At 36.7% G+C, this 22,829-nt stretch overlaps 2 protein-coding genes across 4 annotated transcripts; both read left to right on the forward strand.

The window, feature by feature from the left end:
* Positions 1 to 325: 325 nt before the first annotated feature.
* LOC116254886 (calmodulin-binding transcription activator 6) lies at positions 326 to 17,921 on the forward strand. 3 transcript variants are annotated; one of them, XM_031630517.2, is made up of 14 exons: positions 326 to 476; positions 601 to 736; positions 1,505 to 1,630; positions 2,997 to 3,112; positions 5,626 to 5,714; positions 6,432 to 6,477; positions 7,916 to 8,081; positions 8,280 to 8,423; positions 8,503 to 8,549; positions 10,385 to 10,798; positions 12,292 to 13,001; positions 15,756 to 16,305; positions 16,456 to 16,758; positions 17,564 to 17,921. In XM_031630517.2, exons 2-14 carry the CDS (start codon positions 646 to 648, stop codon positions 17,594 to 17,596), a joined length of 2,835 nt encoding a protein of 944 aa, XP_031486377.1. In that variant the 5' UTR covers positions 326 to 476; positions 601 to 645; the 3' UTR covers positions 17,597 to 17,921. The 3 variants fall into 3 exon arrangements, with proteins under 3 accessions (XP_031486377.1, XP_031486378.1, XP_031486379.1); XM_031630518.2 differs by having other exon boundaries at positions 341 to 496; XM_031630519.2 differs by lacking the exons at positions 326 to 476; positions 601 to 736 and adding an exon at positions 2,810 to 2,884.
* Positions 17,922 to 19,808: 1,887 nt separating this feature from the next.
* On the forward strand, positions 19,809 to 20,677 carry LOC116254887 (uncharacterized). The gene has a single exon (XM_031630520.2). It carries the CDS (start codon positions 19,869 to 19,871, stop codon positions 20,424 to 20,426), a length of 558 nt encoding a protein of 185 aa, XP_031486380.1. The 5' UTR covers positions 19,809 to 19,868; the 3' UTR covers positions 20,427 to 20,677.
* Positions 20,678 to 22,829: the final 2,152 nt, after the last annotated feature.

Below are 22,829 nucleotides of genomic sequence, written 5' to 3' on the forward strand. Positions count from 1 at the left end.
TTCTAATAGAAGGTCACATAAAAACAAATCCGACTTTAAAGATTTTATGGAGAAGGCAGTTTCCATTAAATAAATGTAAGTTAAGATATGAAAAAATGAACGAGCCTGTTTATTACACACAACTCAATACGAGGGTTTTTCATTTCACGCCCTTCCAGACAAGTTTATGACAAATAACCTCCATCTAAACGTGAATTTGGAATAGATGGAACGTATATTTATAAATAAGCACTAATTTTTGGGCCTCAGACGAAGATTTCCCGCCGGCCCACGGGCTTGCAAAGACTTGGAGTCATTGAAGGGCAAAAACAGTCATTTTGTTTTCTCCGCAGGCTTTGAGCGTTTCAATTTCACTCCTTTGGAGAGCTGTTGATTTTCTTTGCTCTCCTCGGAACCCCCATCCTCTCTCTCTCTCTCTGAAGGTCTGATCTCGTCTGGCTATTCCACCTGCGGGTGGTGGTTCTGTTACGATCTCGGTACAAGAATTGCTTCTGACGTTGTTTTCTAGGAACTTGACCTCTTTTATCTTCAGCAGACGCCATCTCTGGACCTCATCCTTCATGTTTTTTTTTTTCTTTTTCTTCGTTTGTTTGTTGTTAGTGATTACTTCCTTAGTTTGGATGCTCTTGGGGGGATTTGGAGGGGATGGTGATGTTTAGAACCAATCCTTCGGAGGATGGCAGTCGTCAAGAGCGCCTCGCCGGGTGGGACATTCATGGGTTTCATACTATGGAAGGTGGTATTCTCTGCTCGATTCGATCGTGTTCTTTTTTCGACGGTTCGTTGGTGGTTTTGACATGTAGATGAGTGTCTTTGTCTTTTATGACACCAACTGTCTGCTTTGGAGTTTGTGGAACAGAGGATGGTTTAGTGTCTTTGCTGCCGCTGTTTAACAGGGCTTTATTTAGTAAGTTTTACTTGAATTCCACCTTAGTTGGATTCCATGAATGGCGGGGATCAAAATTCGGATTTGAAGTTTGGGGTTTAGGTGTTTGGTGTCATTTGAGTTGCTGGTTTTAGGTTTTTCCTGACTGCGTCTTTACTTGAATTATCTGTAAATTGGAGTCCGTGAGTTTGGGGTATTTGATTTTTGGAGCCATCATGATTCTCCTTAGTTTTGAGATGACACGCACTCCAAGAATTTAGCTAGTGGGCGGGAAATATACTTATGACCAGAATTGCATGATCGAACGACCCAGAAGATAGATTAAGTGGAGAATAGCTCACACATTCCATGAGAGGTGCAATAATGGGTGTTCTGGGACATTTTAATACTTTTCATTTAGTTCGCTTTCTTGAGCAGGAAGATCGGAGATCTTTGTTGTTACTCGTGCTCTTGCTTGTGAATGTCATCTGCGGATTGTGTGCATGTCGGAGGCAGCTCTTCTTCGTCTAGTGGATGATGTTCTTTTGTTTGTTTACGCTGTTCTCGTGCGGTATAGAATGTTGATAATTTGTAGGGCATAACTGAGTTGCTGGTTTTTCCTTTTAATTTGTTTGGCAGATTTGGATATTGAGAAGATAAAAGCGGAAACATCATCCCGGTGGCTTAGACCAAATGAAATTCATGCGATATTGTCGAACTATGCAAAGTTTACCGTCTCTGTCAAGCCTGTTGATTTGCCACCAAGTAACGCAAAAACTTAACTTCTTGGCAGATGCCTTCATGGTTGTGTATCTCTTATATGCCCTGTGTCGTTCTTTATGTATGTACTTGTTTTTGGGTTTCAAGTTCTGCTTCTTGTCGTATAATTTGTTGATAATTATTCTCTCTAAATAAAACGTACAGTTATTTGTTATTTTTGTGTATTGAAGTAATGGCAAAAGTTTCCCTTAACATTTAATTAGTTTTTATCCTTCTCTATACTGGTCGTAATGTCTGTCCATCTTTGAAGTTTGTAAGTAGTGAACCGTATGTCTTTGTTCAAGGGAATGAGTTCATCTAAGTTAAATATCGGAATAGTGATGTTTGGTATGATTGGTTGATTGACAGTGAACAAACAAGAAATTTTAGCATCATTGAGTCCTGTAGAATATGTTGCTATTCTGCAACTTTGATGAACTATGCTCTACTCACTCAAAAGAAAAACATGCAGACCAATTTATTGGTGAAAGAAACAGGAAAGAAAAGTGTTTTTCCCAATCCACTGTGCAAAAATTTTAAGATAGAAATTGGGAAACAGAAAAGGGGAAGAATGGAAGAAAAAACTTTTAATTTGAAAGGTTAACAATGATAATTGTAGTTTTGTCGCGATAAGGATATAGGGCAATGACAATCATTTTTGTCCTTTTGCATGGGTTTGTCACAGTAGCATACTAGTGGTAGAGTATGTAAATGTGACACCTAAGTCATTTTAGTATTGCTTTATATGGAGCCTTATGCAGACTTGTAGTTCTTTTGCAAATTCCTCATGCTTCTTTGGTAGATGTTCTTACTTTTACGTACATTAAAATTGAATGTCATTTTAAACTCTTGGGTTTTGCCTTGCAACAAAGTATGATCTTCCTTAGTTTATCTACTGTATTTCACTTTTATTATTGTATTTCCTTATGTAACTTAGTGAACATTGGTTAACATTTGCAAGCATGAAGGTTTTGTGTTCGACATGTCACATTCAGAGAGAGAAATAGAGAGCCCCTTATTAAGAATTTTACGATACATAAATATGCCTTTCAAGTTAATTCAAATAGGTGATCCTTCAATGAAATGTTCTGACCACAGAAGCCCGCTCTTCACTAAGGGTAATACCTACTCAGCATTCATAGTTGATTTAGTAATAAAAGAAAAATGAGGATCATATCCATGCAGGTAGTTTTCTAGAAGATAATAATATGGAGTTATGTACATGAAACAAGGGGAGCGAATTGCGTCTGAGTTGACATGGTATTTCCTTGTATCTGTGTTTGTAAGGCATGTTTACATGTACATGCAATTACCCATCTGTGCTGTATTAATTTTTTTTCTTATCTTGTTTGTGTGCGTTGATGATGTTCAGGTGGCACCCTGGTTTTGTTTGATCGTAAAATGCTTAGGAACTTTCGGAAGGATGGCCATGTTTGGAAGAAAAAAAATGATGGCAAGACAGTCAAGGAAGCTCATGAACACCTTAAAGTGAGATTATCATTTGACAAAATCTTCCATTTCTGATTTTAACAACTACTTAGTGAAAGAGATATGTAGAAATTAAAATGTTTCTTAAACTTTTTTTGGGTTAATATTAGTTCATTATTAGTTTATTCTCTATGAGTCTAGTTTATTCCTATGCATTCATTTTGAATCTTTGGTTTTCTCTTGAAATGCGTAAATGGTATCATGTTAATTGATTTTAGCCATCAATGAGAGCCTTTAAGCTAGATCTCTATGAATAAGACTTTGGTGGGTGGGGCACAGCTCCTGATGGGCTAGGTTGTTCAGAACTAATGTTAAAAAAAATGAAAATATACTTATAAACTGATTTAAGTTGACGGTCTTAGTTTGCTCAGTTCATAAAATCCAATTTGAATTTTATATTTTTTTTCTCATATCTACATTTTTTTCAGTATTCCGTATTTTGCAGTTAGTTTTTTTGGGGAAATGCTTATAACACGAGGCAACTGAAGGGGGAGAGCCAAATCTGACAATATTTATTTTACTCGAACACAAATGTCCTTTGAATTTGGCCATCCAAGTTTGGGCCGTCTAGTGGCCATTCAGCCATTTGGTTTGATGTTCTCTGAAAATTTGACTGTACAGATAGGGTCAGAATGTCCAAAAAAGTATAAATAGAAATATTTTGTAAAAATTGAATGTGCAGGTTGGATTGTAGTCCAAAAAAAATTAAGACATTTGACTTTTGAACCCTTATTAAATCCATTCCCTGCTTTGGTTTTCTGGTCCTTCGGAATATATAATTTTTGAAATCCTGATGATATATTTTATATGTGCATCATATTTGTGAATGACAGCCCTTTACCTGTCAAAATAGCTGGACAACCAAATTTAGAAGATCTAACTCTCTCTCTCTCTCTCTCTCTCCATATATATATATATCAACTATACAATGCTGATGCAGATTTTCTTTAGACCCACAACCATGAGCGCTCTATCTTCACAGTTCCTGTTTCTAAGCAAGCCAAGGCCGGACTCATGAACTTGATGAGTCAGTCTGTTGACTGGGCCAGCATAATCAAAAGCATGCTAGTGTTTTAGTTGAATAGCCAGTCTATGTTCTTCCGAATTTAATTAGGAAAGGTAGTTGGAGATATATGGTGTGGGACAGTTGCAACTTGTTCTTGACAGGGTTTTGAAACTTCAAGACCTTGGTTGGACTAACCAAAGCTGAAAAAAAAAACTTCCAAATCTGAAGTTAACTTCAAACAAGAACAATCGCAAAAGTTTGCATATTAGAAAACTGGAAGCCCTATTGTTTGTTTGTAATCTTTGATAGAAAGAAAAACTTTTATGACTTCCACCAGAGATATGGGGCTTGCACCAATAGGGCCAACCAGCTCCCATTTGTAGCTTGTGACCACACACACACACACACACACACATATATATATATATAAGTTAAACCATCTTGGGACTAGCTTTTTAGGTTTTTCTCCTTCCTATTATCAACCGATTTTAGGGTGGAGAGGATGGTTGTAGAGTGGGAAAAAAAAGAAAAAGAAAACACAAGAAGAGGGAGGTAGTGGAAAAAAGTTGGTGTGAGAGAAAAGGGAAGGGTGAAAAAGTCAGTCCCCAAAAGGGACTTCTTTAACCCATTCCTCTATATATACTTATATATACACATACACATGCACACCAATACATATGCTTATACACATTGTTGGGCGCTATGTGTGAGCATATGCTTATGTATCTACTATGCACTTACACATGCCTCCTGCCTGTGTAAGAGATGGCATGCGTAGAGAATTCAATTTGTCTGAATGCCGGAATATTTTGCCTCCATATGTGAAATATCTGCAATCTTAAAGATATATAACAAAATAAAGCAAACGCCATGTTTTTCTCAGATATATGTATATTGTATATCATCCATCTCCAGAAAATGGGGTGGGGAGAGTTTGACCGAAGGGGTCCAACATTTTCACCCAGCAAACCTGGATACCCCAATCACCTTTTACGTCTCCTAAGAACCTTTTCGAAGATAGATGAAGCTGCACATGCATACTTCGGAAAAGATGAAGGTGACTCTTGCAGAAGAACTCCTTTCTTGAGTTTGCAAACAGGGTATTATTCAATTTTTGCACAATGAAAATTAAGGTGCAGAGTTCTTCACTTTTTTCCCCCTCTTTTTGCATTTTGTGGATGTTTTTGATCTGATCTGAATTCAATTGGTTTATACCCTTGACTTGATTATGTTATGTCTTTTTTTTTTCACGTAAGCATGTGTCCATTTGATTCAAACACAAAAAGTAGAGTCTAACGTGTCTTTTCAAACACAAAATATTTGGCCCATGGTACATAAGTATACCCATCATGCTTAAGATGAACAATATTTTCTGCAAATATTATCCATTGTGAATCCTGCCAAGGCATTCAAACACTATCTTAATTTGTATGACCTTCTATGCTTGAAAGTTGAACCATACTTTACATGCAACTCATTTCTTTTATGCTTTTATTTCAAACAATAGGTTGGTGATCAGGAAAGGATACATGTCTATTATGCACATGGTCAAGAGAAGCCTAATTTTGTCCGCAGATGTTACTGGCTGCTTGATAAGTATGTACTTTGTCACCTGAGTTTACTGTTAGCTAGTCTTCCTTGTTTCATATGGTTCCTTCCTTGTTTCATATGTGTTTCATGCATCTCTGAGCTTTTGAAATGTAATTGTTGTCAATAGTTTTTCCTTTGTGACGTTTCTTTACTGCATACATTTTATATAAGCAAGAAATTTCCTTGTGAAATGTGATGAATGTCAAGTAAACTTCAAAAAATGCACACAAGCACTTAAGAAACTTCTAGACAATCTTCTAAATTCTTAAACTAAAAGGTATGGATAAATTGTCTTTTGATGTAAATGTATTGATGAATTTAGTAGCATATGCTATGTTATTATTCTAGCAGTTCTGCCTTTCTATGCTGAAAAGCATTTTAGACTTCCGTGGTTGTATCACTGGCATGTAAATTGACAAAAAGGAGTTTTGCCAGTATGTGCATCTGAGTTCTCCTTCATAAGAGTAGGACTGCAGGATTGATGTGTGTCTCCATGTGATGTAGCTATGGTACTTAATCACGAGCTTCTTGAAGTTACGTTAAACTTTTGCAGCTTTCTATAGTTTCTTAATAAAATATCTAGTTTTGAGATAATATTTTGTTTTCATGTTCATGTGAGTATCTTACCTAATATTTTCTTTTGATGGATCATGGGGATGTCATACTATTTTAGATTTTCATGTTAAAAGTATATGGTCTAACATGTTTTTTTTTGCACCACAGACATCTTGAGCGCATAGTCCTTGTTCATTACCGTGAAGTTCTAGAGGTTAGTCAATTGAATTTGCCACTTTTGTAATACATTATTTGCAGTCTCATTTTTATCCTTTTTAGTAGCTACTTGCAATGATATCCATAATAAGTTATTTACTAACTAGAAATTTTGTTTTCACTGCTGGCTGCTTACTGTAAGTATCTTTGGATTGGCACTCTTTGAGTATGTAGAGATTTGAACATGTGCATTTTCATCATCACCGAAATTCAGTGTTAGAGTAGATTAGATGCGATAAAACTTGTAATGTTGTCACTAGCTAATAGCCTAATATGTATCTCTTGAGCGACAATTTTTTGAAACAAAGAGGCTTTAATATGCTTTCTTTTTTTATATTTGAGAAATTAAATAACAGCGAGGCATAATTAAGCTCTCACATGTAAATGAACTAAAAATACATGCAGGTTACATGCATATAAACTGGAGGAAAGGAACTCTCCGTAGATAATTGATGGACTAATAGAATCCTTCCTTCTTCAACCACTGCCCTGCAAACCTCCCTCCTGAATTCTGGATAAAACTTGGTTCATATCTAACCTGTACATGATCTTTTTCATTTTGATCTTTCACTGCTTTCTTGAGAACTGCTGCAAGTTGAAGATGGGAATGCACACATGCAGCTAGAACTTTTTGGATGACCTTCTCAAGTTCTCACTTGTTGAATAACTAATATGTTTTGCAGGTTTTCATATTGGGATAGTCTTGTATGCTTCACCCTAGTGATACCCCTATATAATGTTGACACTTGTTATTCCATTTATGCTGCTCCATCATGATTTGACTTATGATGCGTCACTCCTTGGTAGGAGTCAACTGCTACTACAAAGCATAGGGAATATAAAGAAGTAAAATAATAGAGAAAAAAGTGCTCTTAACTAAATGCATATTTAAGTCTTTGGCTGAAAAATGCTTAATCATTAAGATCTTTCGCATAATAAACTAATTAAAAAAAAAACCTTAAATGAAAGTACATTCCCAATACAGCCAAAGTTCTCTTTCATAACGAACAATAAAGTTTTCCATAAAAGAGGGAAAATGTTGTAATGTTTTCAGAACAATTGTTGTAATGGCTCTTTCACAGGCTCCTCGCTTCCTCACTCATGTGACATAGATGAAACTTGAAAGTTGTATTTTGTCCCAAACTCGTGTCTTTGCTGTTCTGACAGTATCATGTTCATAAATTGTGGATCTAGGACAATTGTAACTTACTGCATAATATGCATTGTATTGAATTTTTGTTTGCTGGTTTAATGCAAAGCATTTTCCTAGTTTTGGCTGCATTTTAGGAAATAGCAAGTAATAGAAAATCCATTTCGTTCCTGGTTACATTTCATATTGGTCTGAGTAAATAGATCAGTTAGTACCTCACGAATCAGTCGATGACATTTTGATTGTAAGCATTAAATCACAATAATCATCTAGACCTTCAATGCAGGATGATGCACAAAAAAAAGAAAGCAAGGAACCTATGCCCCTTTCTAGTCAATCATGCATCCTGCCTGGCTCTCCACTTGTTCCAACAAGTGTTGGTTCTTGTTCTGGCAACTCAGTCAAATATGGTTCTCCACAAGATTCCACAGTTCTAACAGATTCTTATGTTTGTGAGTGAAATACCTTCATAAATTTGTTATGTATATGTTCTCCAGTCATGTCACCAAGCTATCTTTTGTGTGGATATTTGGTTTCAACCTTCTTGTAGTTCTCTTTTGCTGAGCAAAGAGTTATTTTTAGCTTGTTTTTTGAGTAAATGATGCTTCCTGATGTATTCACACTAGGCTTGTTCCATCTTTTGATGACAGGTTCAGCTTCTCCAATCAGTGGTGCCAGAGCGAATCAGATAAATGAAACCATGTGCATTGGCAATCAAGAATTTGCAATTAACGATGCTGGCTTTGATTTGGATGATCTTTTTGAATCACAAATATTCAGTACTCCTGTGAGAGGTAGGGCATATGAATCTACACATGAATTCATCAACTGTTTTGCCTCAAGACATGCTAACAGGACAGGTCTCTTTTCCAGAAGAAGCTTTACCTGGAGATACTACTTTGGGGACCTATGAAGACAATGTGAGTAATGAATCACAGTTTACTTTTATGAACTGTTCCTGCAATTTTTTGCACTCTGTTATTTTCCAGGTTCATAATGACTCATGATTACATGAGTCCTAAAATAGTGAGCCTTTTGATTGTTATATGTCTTACAATAGTGGGGTTGGATGTCTCTCTCTCTCTTTCTCTCTCTCATATCTCAGCTTAAGTTCGGTTTGCAAAATTAATGGACTATGGTACATATGGCTGTGAACAAGGAAAGACAAAAACACCAGAAAATTCTTGCCCCATTCAATTTTCTTTATTTTTATTTAAAAGAATCCCTTGCTGTTGAAGCTTGTATTCAGATTATGTTTGATAATTAAGCTGGTATATTATGCAAATGTGCAGCAGCTAATAAGGCAGCACAAGAAGTATTTAATTTAAGTAGTGATATAACTATGAATCCTGTTACTTGTATGATAGCTATATTTTGGTTCATATTCCTCTACCCTATGATTCCCTACCATGATTGTGGTTTTGATGGTTGGGTTAGTGTTCCTCATTTGAAGAACCTTCATTCACCAACTTCAGGTTGTTCAGCATGCGAATAATAATTACATATTGGCTCTATATATATCTAATAATCTACTACCCAATAGCCATTTGTATTGTGTTGCCTAGTGCTGGGCTGTAGGTACTTAATTAACAAAAATGCTGGTTGGGCAAGCTTGCTATGATAGGATGGTTTTCCTTGAGAGTGCTGGCTAAATGGTGGGGAATTCTGGGATATTTTGGAGGCAAGTGAACTTTAGGAAATCGAACTATCAATTTCAACGGGAAGGATAGATATGACTTGGGAGCAACCAAGTTTAAGAAACCAAATTGTACACTTCAACAGAAAGGATGGGTATATAATCCAAATCTGTTGCTTGCTAAACTGTTTCAATGCATTACCCATAAAAAAAGCTCCACTGAGAGAAAAAGTTTGTGGCTTTAAGGTACATTGCAAATTGTAGATAAATTGAAAACCAGTGATGCTTACCGTGTATTCCATAAAATTGTCTGTTTTCTTTTTCTTTTGATCTGGCCAATGGCTTATGGTACCTTTCAGAACAAAATGTTCATTTTTTCTGGTCCCTTTGATATCTTGATATTTGATCTTAGTTTCTGAGAACTGGAGATGGATTGCTTCCATAATGATATATATTGTCCTTCATTTTACTTCTATAATAACATCCATGCTTATCCTATATTATCTTAATGGATTCTTTTATTCCATTGCTTTCTTGTGCTTGATTATTTCCATTGGACGAGCTCTGGCCCTTCTTTTGTTGCTTTCTTTATTATGTGTGAACATGAAGAATATATATAGATATATGTTCAAGAGTCTTGACATGTGATGGTGCACTTTGCAGGATGAAATGATTGAATTTTCTTAGGTTTTTGTTGTATTTGACGTTAAAGTGGTGAAAGTCTTCTCCAAGAAGCATTGTGCAAATCTCTATAACGCCTATACTCACAATTGAAATCTCAACGGACTAGCACAAAGTCTACACTCGAACTGCACAAGGCACTAGCAAGTATTTTGAAAAGGCACATGAGAAATTCTTAGAAAGAGCCTTAATTTAAATGGAAAGCAAACCCCTCAATGTATACACCATAAGAGACGGAGCTAGCCCTGGTCAAAAGCCATTCTTGACCAGAACTGAGCTAAAGCCCAGAAAAAGGTGTTCCCCATCAATACATGCTTTGTTCAACACAGACCTGAGTTGTATGGGGCATGATATTTTCACATTTCAAATTCAACTCCTTGTATTTCCATTCTTCAACATATAATGATTGGGTTATCTTATTTTTCCTTTTATTTTTAGGTTATGTATGAAGGAGTAGCTTCAGGTGTTACTGGAGTTAATGCCTCTCAACCAGAACCTCATGGAACATTCTTTACTCACCCAATCGATAGGTTCACTGGAAGAGATGGAGATGAAATTGTAAAAGAAGAGAAAGATGCAGCCCGGTCATACATTTATCATAATAGTCCCTTACTTGGAGCCACTGACATGCCTCTAGTGAATGCTTTCCAATCTCAGGAAAGCTTTGGAAAGTGGATGGACTCTGTCCTGATGGATCCTTCGTCTGAACCTCTGGTTAAGGAACAACTACAGATTCCAGCTTCATCTGGTGGAGAAATCAATTCTCATCTAGTAGATCGACCACAGCAGGATAGAATTTTCTCAGTGACTGAAGTTTTGCCTTTACGTGGTTTGGCAACTGAATGGACAAAGGTTTTTGTTCTTTTAACCATCAGCCATGTGAAACATAGCATTTTTGTTTTCTATTATCCAGTACTAAATATGCATTAATTCTATCTGCTCCTCATTGAAGTTGTATCTCCATTTTTATGATATAACGGGTGATGGCAATCAATTATAGCGCACTCCATGTATGTAATCACTGCTCTAACCTCGAGTCCGTTATGTCATAAAAAGGTAACAGAAAATGATGGCAATGTGTAGAAACTAGTGTACAGATGTTGATGTCTCATTTATGTCATGTGGGGGTGTGGTAGGCAGGCTGCCTCACCTGAGTCGGGCATGTGCCTGGTGCAGTGCAACATGGTTTTGTACTGTGGTTCTCACTTTTACTATTTGATGGTAATTATATTTTAAGCCCTAATCCAAATGCATATATCCTTGCTGCATCTTCTTCCTGCGTTTTTCCCTTCCTGACCAACGACCACCCCAACACCCACCCACCACCACCCCCCTCCTACAGGGTGCACACGCAGCACCGGCAATCATTTGACATAGTGTCTCATCTTTGTGAGCCCATTTATGAAGGTGCTAACTTGTCTGACATTATCCTCACACAATCAACCTTCAGTACTTTAGAGTTGATCTTTTTTCCTCACAAATTGATAAGCTGTCCAACACTAACTGTCCGTTTGTCAAACAAAGTTGGATTGGCTTCTAAGCCACATCATTTTCATTATAAAAGGACAGTGAAGGTTTCATTCTTGTATGCCTATCACATATAATAACCTTTTTGAAAAAATTGTAGCTGCAATTACTTTGTGGCTTTGTGCCTTCCACATGAGCTTGTTTTCTTTTTTTTTTCTCCAATATTTAAAACTTAAAAGTTTCCTCCGGAACTGCGTAGTAATCTGTCATGTTAGGAATTAGAATTAACCCAGTTTACATCGGTTACATCATTTTTCTTCCTAGCTTATTACTTTTATAAATTATTGCTATGGCGCTACTTTATGCACCTTATTTTTCTCTTCAAGGCCTTCATGTGAATAAATTGGTGTCCTGTTGGTCAAAATATGAAGGTCTGACTGCATTATTTATAGGCTATAGCGTAGGTGCTTGTGCATTGTATTCTCAATGCCTCAAAACTTAAAACATAAGACGAATTCATGTCAGTCACTTGCAATGTGAGATCACAACAAATTGCTTCCAATTCTGCCTAAATAATTTAAACAGTTTACATGAATCTCAAAGATATAATTTTGGAGTACTTCATGCATATCCTTGATCAGCCTATTTAACAAGAACATGGAGCCAGCAATCAAGGGTAACAAGGATAGGTGGCCCAACTTAAAGCACAAAGAGTTGGCAAATCACTGAGAAAAAGCTTAATCCAATAGCTAAGTCAAGCTAAGCCAATATACTTGATAACCTTGATTCTTTACGGTCACTGGCTTCATTAATTGTTTATAAATGAAGGTACTTGGTCCAATGTGCCATGCTGTCTTATTTTTTTCTGGTTTGTCTAGGTATTGGTGACCGGTTGTTTTCACAAATCCTACAGTCATCTTGTGGAATCTAGAATCCTTTGTGTTTTTGGTGATACATCTGTTCCTGCTGAGATGGTTCAAGCTGGAGTGGTTCGATGTATGGCTCCACCACAGTTGTCTGGCATATACAGTTTTTATTTAAGCTTTGATGGTCGTGTTCCTATTAGCCAAATTATGTCTTTTGAGTACTATCCTGCTCCCAGCCATTCAGCTAATAATGGAATTTCTGCACCAAAATTTGATGAATCTAAATGGAATGATTTTGAAGTGAAAAGAAGGCTTGCTCATTTACTCTTCTCAACAAGTAGTGGTGTTTCTATCTTCACAAGCAAAGTGTCTCCAAAGACATTAAATGATGCCAAAAGATTTGCACAATCAACATTGTTGCATGAGAAAGACTGGATGTCTTTGGAAAATTCGATGGAGCTCAATGAAGCATCATTTTTGAAAGCTAATGTTAGTTTACTGGATCTGACTTTGAAAACCAAGTTGCAAGAGTGGCTTCTGGAGAAGCTTATTGAAGGACGTGGTGCAATTGTTCGTGATCATCAGGGTCAAGGAGTTATTCATTTGTGTGCTGTTCTAGATTATAGATGGGCCATTCACTTGATTACCGAGGCAGGGATATCTATTGATTTTAGAGATGCTTCTGGGTGGACAGCACTTCACTGGGCTGCAAATTTTGGGAGGTAAGTTCTTTTTATCCATGTATTTTATTTTCCCGGAGAAAAGAGTTCAGTTCTGCTGCTTATCCAAAGGTTTTGTTTTCTGCATCATTTTTCTTCTCTTTGAAAAGAGAGAAGATTGTTATCCTCAAACCCCAATCATTTAAAAAAAAAAATTGGTGTCACTTTGGCAGCCGATTAGGCACCCTACCTAATCTGAGCAACCTTGACTACCTAGGGATGCTTATGTACCTACCTAGTGGATTTCTTAGGCTGTCCATGCCTGCACTTTCCACCTCATTCTTCTTACGTTTTGCTATACATATTTTTAGTTAATTATTTGTATTTTTTTTTTTACTCTACTAATGTATCTGCGCATGTGCGTGTGAAAATGCTAGTTGTCTTTTTTCCTTCTATACATGCATATGTGAAATCAATGTCACAAATATCTCTTGGGTTTTTCTTGGAAATTTTCCAGGGGAATTGTTTTTCTTTGAATAAGATTGGGTATTAAAAAAGTTAAAAATCAATATAATAGCAATAGAAAATTTTATGAACTACAATTTTCTTACAAACAATTGATCAAGATTCAAGATGGTTTTTAAATTATAAAACAAAAAACGGAAACATGTACTAAACATACATTAATTTTTTTAATACAACAAGGGGAAATGTGATGCTAATAATAATATTGTGTTATTATGACAAGAAATATTTCTTTGGGAATATTTTGAAAAGATCATGACATTTTCCTGTTAAACATGTTTTGTTGTTATCTTGTGATAAAAACACAATATTTTCAAAATACTACCATCTTTTGTTGTCCGTGTCAAATTAGTTTTTTTCTTAGATTTATTATTACATGTTTTATGTGTCAAATTATTGTCTCATGCATAAATAACTCTATTGAAGTTTTTCCTCTTTGAAATAAATCTTGTGGTTTTTCGAAGCATTCAAACCGAAGTTGTAGACATGTTCCAGCCTTCCAGCTAAAACTGGGTTAACCTATCATCAGTTTCGTTCTTTAGATTCAAGTATAAAAAAAAGTAATGTTATCATCTTGAAAGTAGTTGTGGATAATCAAGGTTTATCAAATCTCTCTCTTAACTAAGCTCATAAACTTAGCTGTTTATACTGTCCTCAGGTGCATTCTTAAGTTTCAGCAATAGTCCATCCAGTGATTGTGAGATCATAAAATGAGCTACTAGTGAGGGAATAAATCTTCCTTTGTTTGTCATGCTCAAGGTTACTAGAAGCTCCACAAAAGGTGGAAGCATGCTTTTTAGGAATTACACTCTGGAAATGCAATATGTCATGCTTTTGAAGCTTAATAGAAGGTTCTGATTTTTGTATCGACTATTAGTGGAAATGTGATTCCCTTTCTACAGGAACTTACTTCCTTTGAAGGTGGAAACTGAGTTTCTTAAGAGGAAAGGTCATTTCACTTATTTTTATTCTTCTTTTACTTTTGTTCACTTCATATTTGTTTTCAACATTCTTGCTAACTTGCTTCTTGTTTCCTTCCCTTGTCGCTTCTTCTTTTTCCTTTTTCCCCTTTTCCTATTTTCCTCTGGTTCTCTTCACTTTCTAAAAGTTTTAAAGTGCCTCACTTCCTACTCAAATGAGATATGACCTCATTCCTTCTGCTTTCTGCATTGGCTTTCACTTTCTTGAGTTACTTTGGTCCTACCAATTCCAAGGAGTGTTCAATTCTTGAGTTGAAACTCAGATTTGTTAAGTTTGCTTCTGCACACAATATTGCTCTGCATAAAATACACAAATTTTACCTATAGTTCTTTAAATTCCTGCTTATTAAGTTTTCACTAAAATGAAGCATGACAGATCGACTTTAGACTGAACAAAGGGTACCTGTTATTTGGAGATATGTACAAGACATCCCTGTGTGGTCTACATCGACAATCAAACAGTTTATTAATCTACAAAAAGTTCATAATTTGGAATTTTTGAACTGTGTGAGCTTTTAGTAGTGAGAAAAGGAACCGTAGGATTCCAGTCCACAGAAGTGGAATGAAAAGCAGCTCAGTTGATGTCCATCATCTTGTCAGAATTTACTGCAAAACAGCGGTTGATAATGAATGTACAAGAAGGTTGGATAATGCATGTAAAAAAGAAAAAAGGATAAGGTTCGTGCTACTAGATAAATGGCCCATACTCTGGACACTTAACATGTTGATGTTGTTCTTATATTGTTTTTCACAGTTCAATTTTTAATTTTATTAGTACTTAAAACTGTTCAAACTCTGAGCTAACCAAATGTGTAGAGTTCTTGCATATGTTAAATTGTGGAATCGAGGCGATGGAAAGTCACACTCCGATGGAAAGTCACACTCAATATGTGTAAAACATAAGCATTTTGAGATATTTAAGGTTTAGATGCATGTCAAATTTTTGCACAAAAAGAAAAGCACGAACACCATTAATTAGAAGTTGAAACAAATTGGAGAGATCAACAGAATATGTAGAAATCAGATCGGGAGCGGCCAAAAAATGGAAAAATCACGAACACAACACTGATCATTTGATCCCTACGTTTAATCTTCTTGTGGTGAAAGTTCCTATGCATGTTGCTTTCAAATGGAAAATAACAATAAATAATACAATTAGGTGGCAAATTTAATCTCCAATTTGGGGCATCGATCTTGAATTTTGCAAATTTTTATAGAACTGTTTGATTTCTTGGTATTCCTTTTCTGTAGTGTATATAGGTAACAATCCCTGTCTTATCCTGTATTAATGAAATTTTTGATACATGTTCAGAAATGAAATGGTCGCTGTTCTATTGCGTCAGGGTGGAGATCCAAGTTTGGTTTCTGATCCAACTCCTGAGTATCCTGGTGGATGCACGCCTGCTGACTTAGCTTATAAAAATGGTTATAGTGGTTTGGCAGCTTATCTTGCTGAGAAAGGATTGACAGAACATTTCCGGAAAATGACTGTTGCAGGCAATGTACGGGGTAACTTACAACATAGTAATTCAATTGAGTCACCTGGTGTGGGAAATCTTACAGAAGAAGACTTGTGTTTGAAAGATTCATTAGCTGCAATGCGCACTGCTGCTGATGCAGCATCCCGGATACAAGAAGCATTTAGACAGCGTTCACTGAAACAACGTACCAAATTAGCTCAAGAGACAAACCCTGAGGCTGAGGCCATCCGTATAGTTGCTGCTTTGAAGATTCAACATGCTTTTCAGAGGCACCAACGAAAAAAACAGATTGAGGCTGTTGTTAGAATACAGCATAAATTTCGAGTGTGGAAGGCTCGTAAAGATTTTCTCAATATGCGCCGGCAAGCTATCAAAATTCAAGTGAGTTGAAAAAAAATTCTTTTGCAACCGTTTTTAGTTCATGATGCTTATTGTATCTGAATATTGTTATGTTTAATTGCTGCTTGTTTCTGGTTATAATGATTCTCTTGCTTGTTTTGATCTTTACTTCTGTGACTTTGTCCTCCATAGGCTGCCTTCCGTGGCCACCAAGTGAGGAAGCAATATCGTAAAATTCTTTGGTCGGTTGGAGTGCTAGAGAAGGTTATCCTACGTTGGCGTTTAAAAAGAAAAGGCTTGCGTGGCCATCACATGAACCCCAACAATTCTGCAGATGGAAAAACTGAAGAAAATGATGCTGAAGAGGACTTCTTCAGGATTAGTCGAAAGCAGGCTGAAGAACGTGTGGAGAGAGCTGTCACACGTGTTCAATCTATGTTTCGGTCACACCAAGCACGTGTAGAGTATAGGAAGATGAAGCAGCTCTATGAACAGGTGACGGTTCGTAGTCAATTCTTTTCTAGTGTCCTTGTGCATGCATGTATTTTTGCATGTTGTGAAGATAAGTTTAAGCGAAGAAAACATACAGGAGGTAACAAGCTTTTGTTGGATAGTTTTTTGCTTGCCGGTAAGAAACTGCAACATTGGAAAATCTTGAAATGGGAACATCAATTTAACTTCTGAATTTGGCAGATGCCCTTCGATGGTTTATGAAATGGTGGTGAACTTTTCTAGACAAGGGACTTGCTCACAAATTGCCGGATAGTAATCTTGCACTATTGAATGTTCCGATTTCTCTATAATTTCTTAACGAAAATGACAGTAGCTCTTGCTGAAAACTGACACAAAAATCTAGTTGCATATTTTCCCCCCTTTTTTCATTTCAAGTTAAAATTAATCCTCTTATGGTTTAAATATCTTATGTTGTTGAAGCTTTCCGCAGCAAAATGTTGTGGGTGGTAGGCCCTATGCTTCCACATGATTGGAAACAGCTTCTTTTTCTTCATTCATTCTTAGAGAAGGTGGAGTTGTTGGGAATGTGTCTATACAACTCGTCAAATAGCAGTAGAATAGGAGTTCCATATCCAGTAATTGTTACAGATTGGTTTGATTTCTCAATCCCATTGATCACCTCAACTTTTCAGATTGTGCTGTACTTACCGCCATTTTTTTAGATTGTTCTTCATTTACCGCCATCTTGCTGCTAATAAGCTTGTTTTATAAATTACTTCAGGAAATATAGATGTATCCTGGTGAATTTGGTGTAATTTGCATTATGACAAACCACTTTATCTTGCAGACGGAGTCAGGTGAACCCATTGACCAAGATTGACATGAATGAGTCGCAGGATAGCAGACCTTCGGTGAAATTCACCTTTGTACATTTACTGAAATAGCTAGATTTTTAATATGACCTTTGTAAATGTGTGTTGTCTTTGACTCACAGTGAACTCGCAGAGTTGCGATGTTTGTAATGCTCTATGCACTTGATTGGCCTACAGTTCATGGTGTTTGAAAGGCTAAAAGAATAAGTCAGCAGTCTCTTTGTGTGTTTCAGATTTGTCTTTGACAGTGTTGGGGTTTTGCTGATATTTGTATCCTGACAATCAATTTTGCATATAAACAACAATAGAAGTGCTAATCAGTTCTCTCTCTCTCTCTCTCTCTCTCTCTCTCTCTCTCTCTCTCACACACACACACACACACTGGCAATTAAACGTCAGGCAAAATTTCTTTTTCAGGCTTACCATGTCCCTATAATTATAAAAAAGTGGGTTCCACTTTTTTTGAATTTCCTAACTGCACCTTTCATAAACTGTCAAATAAGGGCATGAATTGGACTTCCATTAACCTGAGAAGTAGAAACTGAGCTGCAATTTTTTCCCTATATATTATTCTCCACTAAGTGCATTCTTTCTGTTTTTTCTTTCCGCGTTCTTATCAATGCCTAAGAACGTATTTAGTGTTAGAAGATAATATTAAAAAAAGAATTGGAGCTAATGTTTTTCCATTCCAGAACTGGAAAATAAAACTAACTGATTATAACTGAATGCAAATGCATTCAATTTCACTAAAAGGGTCCCAAGGAAAAAAAAAATCTAATGAGCAACAAAGAGTTGGAAAAAGTAACACTTAATTTTTTCATTTCTGACAAACTGTGGTTTTTAAGGAATCAAACGCAATCCGACTCGAATTAAATTCGGACCCATCAAATACAAATCCAGTCTCGTCTCCTAACTCTGTTTTAGTGATGCCAATGTGAATATATCGGGTTGGCTTTGTAATCCAGGATCCGGTTTGGCTTGAGGGGTTGGAAAGCAGAGTCGAGGATGAACCTGACAAGGACTAAACGAGATGACTCTTAATAAATTTGAAAAAAAAATTATATGGATAATATTAAATGTTTAATGATAAAAATTTCAACATTGATTTCCTAAATCTTATCAAGATTTATGGACAAATCTTTCCCAAAGTTATAAATACATAATGAAATATTATATTAGGCCGAAGAGTTAATCAAAATTGTTATATATGAAATATGGTATTAATTCAGGTAATGTGAAAGAAAAAAAATCATTGCAAATACTCAAATCCAATAAATTTGATTTGATTCGGATCTGAATCAAAACCCCCAATCCCATTTTAATTTTCATGTGCAAAGTATACATTCTTTAGTCACTTTTCATCACCCATGTGTAACCAGGCCATTTGGAACTGATTTTCAGTTCGAGGAAATTCTGGATTTGGACCTAAATTTGGTTCTGTTTAGTAGAAGGAGAAGGAGGCAAGCCCCAGTCGGAATTTGATCCACTTTCTTCATAGCCTGAAATATTCAAGTCAACCCGATCTGGCTCATCCCGGCCCATGCCCACCATTGAACTAAGAGCCAGCGTCGGAGCCAGAAATTTGTCGCTAATAAATAAATTTTAAAATAAATGAGAAAATTGCTTTGAAGGATTGATATCAAAATAAATATTTTGTGGGCTTACGTAGGCAATTGCCCACACATTAACTCTACCTAAGGTTGGACATCGGGTTGGGCGGGCCAACCCAAGGCTTTGACAAAGTTGGCCTTGACCTGAAGCCCTTGCCGGCAGTTCAAGCCCAACTAGCTTAGTTATCTGGTCAGACTTAACTCGTTGGGTACTTTATTCGATGTCCACTCATATTTGAAACACTTAACATTTCATATTTTAATATTTCATTAAACCTTTGGCGACGTTTCAAAAGTTTTCAAGTTATCGGTGATGTGCCAACAATTTCTAAGTATGTGTGCGCATATATATATATATATATATATATATATATATATATATATATATATACCAATTACTCACCCTCAACTAGACCTACCTTTGCTGAACCATAGGAGCAAGTGATTAGGTTGGACCGAGTAAACACCCACCGACTCCATTTCATCACTTCATACCAAGTCCTCCCCCTTTGGGACCTCACAGATTTGGAGCAGTTCTGAACCAACCCATTCAATTGGACCCCATTTATAACGCTCACGCACACACATTTATTCCTTCTGCGGTGCCTCACCTCCCTCTTTTAGCTATTAAACACCTCTCCCCCACTCTCTTTTCTCCTTGCCAGATGGTATGGGAAACTCCATTGCCTCCAGGTTCGCCGGCACCGGCACCGGAAAAGTCGTGTTCTCCGACGGCACGATCCTTGAGTTCGACAAGCCGATGGCCGTCGCCGAGCTAATGATGGAATACCCACAACAATTCGTCGTCGAATTCCAGTCAGTTTCTGCGGGGAAGAGACTAACTCCCTTGCCTGCTGATAAGGAGCTGGAGATGAGTAAGGTCTACTACATGATGCCCATGAAACGGGGAAGGGTGACCTGCTCGGCCGAAGACGCGAACAGGATCCAGACTAAGACGAGATTCGTGTCTAGATCCGGCCCGCTTCCGGGCAAGGCGGCTCACCGGCCACGGGTGGCAGTGGCTGGTAGGGGATGCAGAATTGAAGGGAAGAAAGAAGAGGATGTGGCCTTGAAGAGGAGGCATGACTGGGATGAGCTTGTTTCCGACAGCCTTTCAGGGCTGCCGGAGTTCGTGAGCCGCCAATTTTCCGGCAAGGCCTGGAAACCGACGCTCGATACCATCGCGGAATCAAGGGCAGAGAAGAAGCGCCGTCACTGGTTGTTCTAGGATCAATAATTCCGTGTTTGTTTACGATGTTCAGTCTTGTAAACATTGACCTCTCCTTGCCATGGTTGGAGTAAACAGATGTAGTGAATTGATGAGCGTTCTATCTTTAGAATTTGTTGCATTGCATCCGATGTCAGATGTGGACGCCTTTTGTTTACACGGCTAACTGTATACGTGTGATCTGCATGTTTCAGATCCTCAAAATAAAAGAAGTATTTAACGTGAAAATTAAGCAGTTTATAGACTAGAAATTCGGATCTTTTCCTTTTTATCTCCGGTTTTCAAATTCGTAATCTTATTGTTCTCGTGTTCCCCCCAGGGGGTTGACACAATCGATGGAGCGGGGCAGTAGATTTGTATGCTCTCCATGGCTCGATCCGTTTCTTTTATTCTTTTTATTTTTTCAAATTATGAAAAAATTATAATAATTTAACAAAATTACATGTTGGAATTAGAAAACTTTTCCAAAGGTCCCCAATGAATGAATGTGTAAAAAGAATATAGTCATATTGGTGCATGAATTCTTAGTTAGTATGGTTATAACTAAAATGCCCTTACTGTGAAAACAAAAATGAAAATTGAAAAAAATTTAAAAAAAAAGTAAAAAAAGACAGTTCTTTCTTTTGAAAAAAAAAACCAAAATGTCTCTTTGCTATTATTGTGTATATGAGTTGCAGTGCACACAACTCAATCTGTGTGTAAAAAGACTTTTAAAAGCTAAATCTTATTTCAGAAAAAATGAAACCAGTGAAGAAAACAGCCTATGAAAATACAATGTAAAATTTTTTGAAAATTTTTAACTGGGGCTCACTCATTTTTTTCAAAATTGTTACAGAGTCCAAGTTAAATAATTATATGTATTCACTGCCAATAGGAATGAGAATCCAAACCCTGCCAAAAGGATCAACAATGAGCTGGATCTGGCCCCAGTTGGCACTAGATCTGGTCCACCAGTTACTTGAAGACTTGGGTCCAGGAAACGACTGAAACTGGGAAATGACATTCAAGTAGACCCTTTACCTTGCACCTTAAAAAGACAATGAGTTGATTGAGGGACAATATCCTAGCTCGATATTGGGACCCCCACCTGGGTTTACGGGTTGATGAATTTTGAGCCGATTACCTCTATGAGGCTAACCTGGTCCTGCTAACAAAACCTTTAATGACAAATATTATGAATGGTTTTTGCATTGCAATTAAAAAATTAAAAATAGAAGATTAACTACGAAGTTAGTTTTATATATATATATATATATATATATATATTATGAATGGATTTTGCATTATAATTTTAAAAAAAAATAAAAGAAAAACTATGAAGTTACTTCTCAAAAAGTTTATATATATATATATATGGGTCAAGAAGGGTTACCCAAAGAATACCTAATCATCCTTATATACCTAATAATTTCGGTACTTGTCTTTGCTACCTGGGCCCAGCTCGAGCCCTGGTCGAGCCAAGGCCCATGCACCGGCCAGTGGAATAGGCACATGTGGGCCGGCCGGTGCGAGTTCTGAAGATAATGAGTAATTGTTTATAAGACCCATATTTATATATTTATGTCATATTGGTTCATTTACTTATTTACATATCAGTTCCCCTAAAATATTGTTTTTCAGCAAAAAAAAAGTTTTAATTCAACTCTTGTGCCCCCTAAAGGCGGAGCCAAGGGGGCTGGCAGGGGCCTTGGCCTCACCTTTAGTTTTTTAAAAATTGAAAAAATTATATGTAGTTTAACCTATATAAAAAAATTAAAAAATTTATTTTGACTCTTGTTAAAGTTTTAAAATTATAATCCTAACTTGAAAAATTCCTGGCTCCACCCTAGTGCCGTCCGATATCTATGCAATTGATTTCGCAAATGGACGCATCCGAAGCTGTGACATTCCGCATATTTTTGCAATGTTGCTGATTACATAAACATTATTTGAAAAGTTACAAAAAATTGTTCAAGTTTGAGCAAATAAAAGTTTAACGTTTAAAAGTTAACAAATAGGCGTTCGAAAAAACTCCTGAAGAGCCACCAACTCACGGAAAACATTAATTTTTTAATATAAATTAAGCGTTTATTTGTTAATTTTCTAAATATTCAGAAGTTTCGCCTAAATGTCAGGTGCCTTCTTGCAATTTTTTTTTCTAAACGGTCAAACTTGAATTTAGAGGAAAACTCCGAACAGCACTTCCGCGGGTGTGTGAAAGAAGCCTCTAGGTTGAATTTTGGGACGCGTAAATGGGTCCAAGGTCCATGATGGTTCGTTAATTGGGTCCATTGACGGCAGTTAGGATCCAAATTTTACTTTTTGCTTTGGTCCAAATCCCACTGATTGACCCGATAAAGGTCAAAGTCCACGTTGTGGATTAGCTAGAAATCTAAAACAGGGTAAGCCGTTTTATGGATGGAA

Source organism: Nymphaea colorata, chromosome 5 (genome assembly GCF_008831285.2).
Source record: "Nymphaea colorata isolate Beijing-Zhang1983 chromosome 5, ASM883128v2, whole genome shotgun sequence".
NCBI classification, from domain to species: domain Eukaryota; kingdom Viridiplantae; phylum Streptophyta; class Magnoliopsida; order Nymphaeales; family Nymphaeaceae; genus Nymphaea; species Nymphaea colorata.